The sequence below is a fragment of the Marmota marmota genome, unplaced genomic scaffold (assembly GCF_001458135.2).
Source record: "Marmota marmota marmota unplaced genomic scaffold, marMar, whole genome shotgun sequence".
NCBI lineage: Eukaryota > Metazoa > Chordata > Mammalia > Rodentia > Sciuridae > Marmota > Marmota marmota.
The window spans coordinates 958,069-968,462 of record NW_026000173.1 but is presented as its reverse complement, the minus strand read 5'-3'; the positions used below and the strand labels follow the sequence as shown (position 1 = coordinate 968,462).

The 10,394-nt window shown below is 38.5% G+C and overlaps 1 protein-coding gene across 1 annotated transcript in view; it reads left to right on the top strand.

Moving 5' to 3' along the window:
- The window catches only part of Nanog (Nanog homeobox), an 8,601-nt gene extending 5,194 nt beyond the window's left edge, over window positions 1-3,407 (top strand). Inside the window, exons 2-4 of the mRNA XM_015506562.2 lie at window positions 791-1,059; window positions 2,264-2,350; window positions 2,901-3,407. Of these exons, the coding sequence (XP_015362048.1) occupies window positions 791-1,059; window positions 2,264-2,350; window positions 2,901-3,326 (782 nt within the window). The 3' untranslated portion in view covers window positions 3,327-3,407. The remainder of the gene's footprint in view (window positions 1-790; window positions 1,060-2,263; window positions 2,351-2,900) is intronic.
- Window positions 3,408-10,394: the final 6,987 nt, after the last annotated feature.

The following is a 10,394-nucleotide window of genomic DNA, read 5'->3' as shown; positions in this document are numbered from 1 at the left end:
GGGGGGGGGGGGCGGCGGGATGAGCCACATCCCCAGCCTTATTTTTATTTTATTAGAGACAGGGTCTCACTGAGTTGCTTAGTGCCTTGCAATTGCTAAGGCTGGCTTTGAACTCCCAATTCTCCTGTCTCAGTCTCCCGAGCAGCTTGCCGGCTCAAGCATTGTTTTTCATGCTCAAATGTGTGTAGATAGTTAAATTTTAGGACATGATCCATTTCTCATGCTTGGTTGAAGATTTTAAAAACTACATGTAAGAAGCAGAAGAGTGTGCATTTTTGCTGTTTTAAGGCCTATTTATTTCAAGACCACAGGGTACTATTGGTGTTGAATCACTGAGAATACTTCAATGCAAATAATTAATGAGGTGGCTGCTGAGTTTATGACTGAGTGTAGCTCAGTGGTGCCCTCGACTAGTGTGTGCAAGGCTCTGGGTTCCATCCTCAGCACCCCAACAAAATGAATAAATATATTTATAAAATACAGATACTTATAAACTTTGTGTGTGTGTGTTTTACTGGGGATTGAACTCAGGACTTCATCATGCTAGGCAAGCACTCTACTACTGAAACATTTCCATAGCCACTTGTAATACTTTGCAGTTTTGTACATAGATTGGTAAAGTGTTCAGGGTTGGTTAAGGAAAAAAAAAAAAGAATTATTCCTTATTCACCTTATGTCTAAGGTTGTGATGATTATAAAAGTGCTTTGAAAAGAAAAAATTTAATATTTAAGTATTTGAAAAATATTTATAGAGTTATAGAGAAAAGCATCAAATTTGTTTTGTTCCCAGCAGTCTCTCCCTCTCCATCCTCCATGGACCTGCTTATTCAGGATAGCCCTGATTCTTCTACCAGTCCCAAAGTGAAACCATCCACTTCTGTACAGGAAAGCACAACAAAGAAGGAAGACAGTAAGATCCAGGTCAAGAAACAGAAGATGCGCACAGTGTTTTCTCAGACTCAGCTGTGTATACTAAATGACAGGTTTCAGAAACAAAAATATCTCAGCCTCCAGCAGATGCAAGAACTTTCTAGCAATCTGAACCTTAGCTACAAACAGGTAGGGTTGTTTTGTTGTTGCAAAATAATGCCAATTTACAGATAAATGTGGCTAACATCTCTCTGTATCTCAGTATATACTCCCCACCCCAGCCCTATTTATGTATTCATAAATTATTTGATACAGGAGATTGAACCCAGGAGTGCTTAATCACCGAGCCAAATCTCAAGCCCTTTTTATTTTTTATTTTGAGACAGTCTTGCTAAGTTGCTTAGGGCCTTGCTAAGGTGCTGAGACTGGTCTTGAACTTTTGCTCCTCCTGCCTTAGTGCCTGAGTTGCTGGATTACAGGTAGGTTACCTCTATGTATACTATGTAAAAGCACCCCTCTACAAATAATTTAATTCTAAAATGAAAATGGAATCTTTTTATCATTATATTTTTTTTAAATTTTTTTTTAGTTGTAGATGGACACACAATATCTATTTTTATGCGGTGCTGAGTGTTGAATCTAGTCCCTCACACATGCGAGGCAAATGCTGTCCCACTGAGCTACAGCCCCAGCCCTCATTATACTTTCTTTACCTGTGTGCATTTTTTTACTAACAAGGTCAGTCACTTTTCATACATTTATTGACCATTTTCTTTCTCCAATTGCTTTAACCTCTTCTATCCTTTATTTTCAGTCTGTGTTCACTTATACTGAAAATGAATTTGTATCCAGGCACAGTGGCATGGGCTTGTATTCCCAGTTACTCAGGAGGCTGAGGCAGGAGAATGGCAAGTACGAGGCCAGTCTGGGCAATTTAGCAAGACCTTGTCTCAAAATAAAAAGGTTTGGGGATTTAGCTTAGTAATAGAGCACTTGCCAACCGTGTGAGAGGCACTGGGTTCAATCCCCAATACTGCCCCCCAAAGAATAAAGAATTTATATAAAGCTCTTCATCCTACTTAATAGTGTACAACTGTGTGTGTGTGTGTGTGTGTGTGTGTTTTGCATCACCGAAGTCCAGGAGATGTTTGGTTGTCAAATGTTTTACGGTTTTCCATCTCTGGTGCCAAATATAATTGTGCTCATAGGGTGATGAGGTGTTGCAAACAAGTTATCTATAACTAATAGTGTTGGCAAAACCTATGAGCAGGGAGATCAGTAGTCTTTTAAATATAGCGGGTCTTATGATCTTTCCTTTTGATGATCTTTTAGTTTTATTCCATTTCTGAATACATTCCTTATATTTTATAATTCCTTTTTATTTTTTCTGAAGGTTAAGACCTGGTTCCAAAACCAAAGAATGAAATGTAAGAGATGGCAGAAAAACAACTGGCCAAAGAATAGCAATAGTGTGACTCAGGTAACAAGAAATTTTATCTGGTCTTTCCTTTGTTTTTTTTCCCCCTTTGGTACTAAGGATTAAACCTAGGGCGTTTCACTGCTTAGCCACATCTCTAATTCTTTTTTGTATTTTATTTTGAGACAGGGTCTCTATGAGTTGCTTAAGGCCTTGCTGAGTTGCTGAGGCTGGCTCTGAATTCATGATTCTCTTGCCTCAGCCTCTCCCGAGCCCGTGGGACTGTCATTACAAGTGTGTGCCACCACACCCGGCTGGTCTTTCCTTTTGATGATCTTTTAGTTTTATTCCATTTCTGAAGTGTACAATTCCAGTTAGTTATTTTCCTTAAACCGTTTGAGTCAATCCACTATTTTTTCCCATATTTTTTGGTGCCTTACACTTGTACATAATGGTGGGATTTGTTGCTACATATTCATACAGGCACCCAATATAATTTTAGCCACTATTATTTCCAAGTATTTTCCCTTTCTCTCCCCCTGGTCCCTTTGCTCTACTCTACTGATCTCCCTTTGATTTGCATGAGATTAAATCCACCATTTTCTTTTCAAAGGGCTCACTACCCACTGAATATTCAGGCCCCTACTCTAATTATAACCAGGGGTACCAGGTTAATTCACCTGGAAACCTTCCACCATGGAGCAATCAGACCTGGAACAACCCAACTTGGAGCAACCAGACCTGGAACAGCCAGTCTTGGAGCAGCCAGTCTTGGAATAGCCAGTCTTGGAGCAACCACTCCTGGAATACTCAGACCTGGTATACCCAATCCTGGAACAATCAGGCCTGGAACAATTCATTCTACAACTATGGAGAGGAATCTCTGCAGCCCTCTATGCAGTTCCAACAAAATTTTCCTGCCAGTGATTTGGAGACAACCTTGGCATTCACTGGTGAAAGCCATAGGTATTTTAGTACTCCACAATCCATGGATTTATTCCTAAATTACTCTCTTAACAGGCAGTCTGAAAATATGTAAGGATGGGTACATGATTCATTTTTGGTCTGGGCAGTGGCTAAATTCCTTCCTTGAAGGATTTTTTTTTTTTTAAAGAGAGAGAGAGAGAATTTTAATATTTATTATTATTTTTTTTTAAGTTTTCGGCGGACACAAAATCTTTGTTTGTATATGGTGCTGAGGATCGAACCCGGGCCGCACACATGCCAGGCGAGCGCGCTACCGCTTGAGCCACATCCCCAGCCCCTGAAGGATTTTTTAAATATTTATTTTTTAGTTTTAGGAGATACAATATCTTTATTTTATTTTTATGTGGTGCTGAGGACCAAACCCAGTGCCTCACACTTGCTAGGTGAGCACTCTACCACTTGAGCCACAACCACAGCCCGATTTTCTTTTCTTTCTTTTTTTTTTTTTTTAAACTTTGGAGCTGTATACTTTTCTGCTTGATATCCTGGTTCTCATTGTGCTACTGTGCCAATTTGAGGATTTTGAGTCTGATTAGAGACTCATCAAAGACAAGTTTTTGTGTGTATATGGTTCTGGGGATCAAACTCAGGGCCTCATGCATGCTAGGAAAACATTCCACCACTGAGCCATATCCCAGCCCTCAAAGAGATTTTTTTTGTGTGTGTGTGTGTATATATATATACATATATATATACATATATATATATTTGTTGATAGATCTTTATTTTATCTGTTTATATGCAGCGCTGAGAACTGAACCCAGTGCCTCACATATGCCAGGCAAGGGCGCTAGCGCTGAGCCCCAGCCCCAGCCCCAGCCTAAAGAAGTTTTAATAGCCCTGCTTGCTACAGACAAGATGTCTCTGGCTACAGATAAGAACTATTACTAGTTTGGATATCTTTTTTTATTTTTAGATGTTGATGGACCTTTATTTTATTCATTCATTTATATGTGGTGCTGAGAATCGAACCCAGTGCCTCACACATGCTAGGCAAGCACTCTTCCACTGAGCCACAACCCCAGCCCCTAGTTTGGATGTCTTTAGGATATAGAATCTTCACCTTAAGAATAGGAAGTAAAAAGTACAAAGAAGTATAAGAAGGATTAGTTCCACTTTCTGCTACTGGAAGATTTTACTTATTAAAAAGTCGGTTGTTGCTGGGCATGGTGGTGCACACTATAATCCCAGTGGCTCAGGAGGCTGAGCATGAAGACTCTGACTTCAAAGTTAGCCTCAGCAACTTATCAAGTCCCTAAGCAACTCAGACCGTGTCTTTAAATGAAGTATAAAAAGGGCTGGGGATAAGGTTTAGTGGTTGAGTTCCCCTGGGTGGTTCAATCCCTGGTACCAAAAAAGGCAGTTGTTGAGGTGAAGAGTGAAGGGTTAAGCTACATAATGTGCTTCATTGATTTCCTCCACCTGTTTGGACTCTCATTTTACTCTAATGCCTAATTTGCTCATTAACATTTGTAGAAAGATACTTAAGATATTTTATACTTAGTCGCATTCTGATAAATCAGTACCCATTTGGCTAATTTAAGTACAAATGAATAAAAGATCTATTTTACCTTTAGTTGTCTTTTTTTTATTTCACTTTGTAGTTCCACTAGTAAACATTTGGTTTAAATAGTGGGGTTTTATTACTTTTGTTTTTGAGGTGGCCTTCACTAGGTTGCCTGGGCTAGTCCTAAGCACTGAGCTATAGCCCCAGGTTGTGTGTTTTGGGTTTTTTTTTTTTTTTTTTTTTTTTAATTTTGAGATGATTTCACTAAATTTCTGAGATTGGCTTCAAACTTGTGCTCTTTTTGCCTCTGCCTCCACAGTTACTGGGATATGACCGGTGTGCACCACCACCCTTGGCTCTTTATCACAATTTGCATGCTCTCTGCACTGAACTGTACCCCAGCCCATTCATTACATTTTTGATATGGGATGAAAAACTTAACTAGGTAATCTTACATAAATAAGGAAAGGAAAGGTAACCACATATACAGTGCGAGGTGACTTAAGCAAACTTTTTTCCTCCTTTCATGTGTAATTTTATTGAAATTGTTAAATTTGCAGATACAGAGTGCCATGTCAGGAGACCAACCTGGACAATTTAGCTAAATCAAATCTCAAAAGGGCTTAGGGCTCTACAGCTCAGTGATAGAGCACTCCTGGGTTCATTTTCCAGTACCTGAAAAAAAGGAGAAAAACAATCTGATCTAGTAATAATTAAAGACTTCCAGCACCCCCAGCATTGCACACAAACAAACAACCCAGCAACAATAAAACAAAAAACCAAGCACTTCCCTAGGGCATGTAAAAGGTAGAGTATGAGTAAATAAAAGGAACCATTTTTATTGACCTAATGAAATAACAAAAAGGAATCCAGAAGCATGTAATATTCTTATCTATACTACATATGTATACGTACTAGAGGCACACCAGCACTGCACTCTCAGGGAATGCAAGTAAATTCCACAGCTACTCATCAAGCTAAGGAGAGCTGCTTTTGTGGCCAGAAATATTACTGTCCTTCAGTGACAGACAGCATACTCTCATGATGATTCAGCATATTCACATGGCGATTCTGCAGAGATTCTGCTGCTAATTTTGGGTTAAATTCTTGTTCCAGGTCCTAGTCACTAATTTGCGTCATTCCACACCATCAATCTGATGGCTGCTGTGTAGAAGAGGCAAGGAGGCAGGTCATAAACATTGCTACCCATCCACCCCATATGGCACCCATCCTAAATATATTAAGGTAGGCTACCATACTTTGTGCCTTGTCTTTATAATTGATGTAAAGTGATTTCTAGATTTTTTTCCCCTGTACTAGGATCAAATAAGCTAGGCAAGTGTTCACTGAGCTATACTCTTTGCCCTGAGTTTATCTAAATATGTGTCTTGATAACCATAGCTGGAGTTGGTGATACCATTACACAGAAGTAAGTTTGTAGACACTTAAAAAGTTGCAGATGGACACAATACTTTTATTTATTTATTTTATGTGGTGCTAAGAATCGAGCCCAGTGCCTCACATGTGCTAGGCAAGCACTCTACCTGAAGCCACAACCCTGGCCTCTCAAAATTCTTAGACAACTTTTTCTAGAACCATACAATTTATGTCAACCACCCAAGGACCAGGAATAATTTTGAGAGACTGGACCAGCTGCTACTTTTACATCAGGTTTCACTACAACCTCACACCAAGGGACCTGTGCAAATGCCTACATTTTGGTATCCTTAGTGGAGCTAATTTCCTGTGCCAGAAGCATTTGTTAGTCCTGGTTGACTTCTAGGAATTAAACCAGAGACCCTGCATCTAACAGAAGAAAAAGCAGACCCTAATCATCATGTGGGATTAGGCCCCAACTTCCTTAATAAGACTCCTGTAGTGCAAGAATTAAAACCAAAAATCAATAAATGGGATGGATTCAAACTAAAGTTTCTCAGCAAAAGAAACAAGCTGTGAGGTGAATAGAGAGCCTACATCTTGGGAGAAAATATTTACCCCTCACTCATCAGATAGAGCACTAATCTCTAGGGGTTATAAAGAATTCAAAAAGCCAAACATGAAAAAAACAAATAACCCAATCAATAAATGGGACAAGGACCTGAACTGACACTTCTCAGAGATGTCAATCAACAAGTATATGAAAAAATGTTCATCATCTCTAGCAATTAGAGAAATTCAAATCAAAACCTGGTTGACTTCTTTATGTAACCAATTCCCTTGATCTCTTGCTTGAGGCAAAGTCCTCTTGGCCTCAGAAGACAAGCAATATACCAACAGTCCTCCCCCATTTTCCTGCACCTGTCTGCAGCTGTTTCAATTTTTTGGTTTTTAGTTGTAGATACCAGGTCTTCTGATCAGTGGTATTATTCAAAACAGAATCCAACATGTTTGTTTGTTTTCTTTTAGGTTCAGAATAAAGTAGAAATATAAGCTGAAAGACCTAAACATTGAATTTTTGAAACTTTCATTTTCTTTTATTATTATTCTTTGCAATTACTGTTTTTTGCTTCCTTAATTTGTTCTTTTTTGGTATACATGACAATAGAGTATATTTTGACGTATTTTACATACATGGAATACCTCTTATTCTAATTAGGATCACATTCTTGTGGTTGGTTTTTAAAATTTCATACATTTTAATAAAGCAATTCACCTACATAATTAGAAGTAACATCCACCTTATAGAAGGAGAAAAGAGAAAGTAAAATTTTTAAATTTATTTACTTATTTATTTGGGAGGTATCAGAGATTGAACCCATTGAGCCACATCCCCAGCTCCCCCTTTTTAATTATTTTAATTTTTAGGCAGGTTCTCACTAAATTGCTGAGGTTGTCTTTGAACTTGCAATCCTCCTGCCTCAGCCTTCTGAGCCACTGGATTATAGGAGTGTGCCACTGTGCCTGGCCATTTTTTGTTATTTATTTATTTATTTTAGTTGTCGATGCACTTTTGTTTTATTCATTTATATGTGGTGCTGAGATTCGAACTTGATGCCTCATACATGGTAGGCAAAACACTCTGCCACTGAGCCACAACCCCAGCACTCCCCACCTTTTTTTAATGGTTCTGGGAATTTGGGGATTAAACCCAGAGCCTTTACATAGGCCAGGCTAACACTTTACCATTGCACCACATTCCCAGTCCTCAGGGAATGATTTTTTTTTGGTATGGGGGGATTGAACTCAACCACTGAGCCATACCCCTAGCCCTCTTGTATTTTATTAGAGACCGAGTCTCACTGAGTTGCTTAGCGCCTTGCCCTTGCTGAGGCTGGCTTTGAACTCAGGATCCTCCAGTCTCAGCCTCCCAAGCTACTGGGATTGCAGGTGTGAACAACTGCGCCCAGCTAGGGAATGAAATTTCTAAGGGAAAAAGAGGAATGCAAAAAAGAATGAGACTGGCGAGGTGCTATGGTACACTCCTATAATCCCAGTGGCTCAGAAGGCTGGAAGCAGGAGAGTTGCTCATTCAAAGACAGCTTCAGTAATTTAGGGAGGTCTTAAGCAATTTTGCAAGACCCTGTCTCAAAAAGTAAAAACAGCTGTGGATATGGCTTAGTGGTTAAGCACTTCTGGTTTCGATCCCTAATACCAAAAAACAAAACAACAACAACAACAAAAGAAAAAAAAAAACTGAGGCTGGAAGGTGAATTTGTAACTAATTTTCTTTTGGTTCACTTTGTGCCGATGAAAAGCCTTGAATTAGGTTTGCACCTCTCCTAATTTTTATAACATTTTCAAGTCTTTTATGGTGATTTGCTTACACAGAGAGTGAATTTTGCTTTTTTTTTTTTTTAGAGAGAGGGAGAGAGAGAATTTTAATGTTTTATTTTTTAGTTATTGGCGGACACAACATCTTTGTTTGTATGTGGTGCTGAGGATCGAACCCCGGGCCAAACGCATGCCAGGTGAGCGCGCTACCACTTGAGCCACATCCCCAGCCCTGTGAATTTTGCTTTAATGTTTATTTGCTTTGTTAAATTGCTGAGATTGGTCTGGAACTTGAAATACTCCTACCTCAGTCTCCTGAACTGCTGGATTATAGGCATGCACTATTTTGTCAGTTTTTTGTTTTTTTTTTTTCTCTTTTAATCAATCTTATGTAACGATCTCTGATAAAGTAACCAGTGATGAGTTCTCATTTGGCCATGAAAACAGAATGATCAAAGGAATGACTAATCCAAAAACACTGCAGCTTTGAGACAATTTTCTGTTTATGAATGCATTTTTTTAATGTTTAAAAACATCTGTCTTAGCATTTTAAATTAAATAATAACAAGATGTTAATAGCATTATTTGTAGTGGCAAACAACCAAAACAAATATCAACAAATAACCAAACTAAATATCAACAAAATAGATTGAATTGCATCTGTAATGTGTAATATCTAAATTTACACTGTGTAACAGATTTAAATTTCATGAAGTAGAAATATATCTGATATACTAAGTAGAAAAAGCTGGGCTGGTAGTATATAGCCTGGTTGGTGGTGTTTAATGATAGGAAAGAAATCATCTTAACCTTGGCTAATAGATTTAAGGAAAATAGGGGAATTTACTGTTTTTGAACATAGTTACTACCTTGATTATTTTATATTTTTATATTATTCCAAATAGATATCTCTAAATTCTAACATATAAAGAGGTTGCATTTTAGCACTGCAATCAAGAAGCCTGTCTAGCCAGCTGTGGTGGTGCATGCCAATAATCCCACCAACTTGAGTGGTGGAGACAGAAAGATCTCAAATTCAAATCTAGACTCACCAATTTAGCAAGGTCCTAGGCAACTTAGCAAAACCTTATCTCAAAATTTAAAAATTAAAAGAGCTGGACAAGTAACTCAGTGGTAGAGTGCCCCTGGGTTCAATCCCCAGTATGTGTGTGTGTGTGTGTTTGTGTGTATACATATATATATGAAGATGAAGCCATAAGTTAGTTTTCTTGATGTCCTCCATTATAGGATTAATTAATTATAGGATTCCTGGGGAAACATATTGGTAAATTAGTATCAGTTTGGCATTCAAATTATGGGGCTTTTTGTTTGTATGGGGGTTCTTTTGCAGTGCTGGGGATTGAATTCAGAGCCTCAAGCATGCTAAGCAAGCACTCTACAACTGAACTACAACCACAGCCCAAATGTTTTAAAAGTTCCATCTCTCATCATTCTTAATTCTCCCTACAAATTGTTAATTTGTGCCATATCTTTTATTTTCTTCTGGTGGTACTAGAGGTGGTACTGTACCTATAAACTACATCCCCAGTATATTTATATATATATGTGTGTGTGTGTGTGTGTGTGTGTATTACATCCCCAGTATGTGTATACTTCTCAGAAGAGGATATACAATCAATCAACAAACATGAAAAAATGTTCAACATCTTTAGCAATTAGAGAAATGCAAATTAAAACTACTCTAAGACATCTCACTCCAGTCAGAATGGTAGCTATCAAGAATACAAACAACAATAAGTGTTAGGGGGCTGGGGATGTGGCTCAAGCGGTAGTGCGCTCGCCTGGCATGCGTGCGGCCCGGGTTCGATCCTCAGCACCACATACAAACAAAGATGTTGTGTCCGCCGAAAACTAAAAAATAAATATTAAAATTCTCTCTCT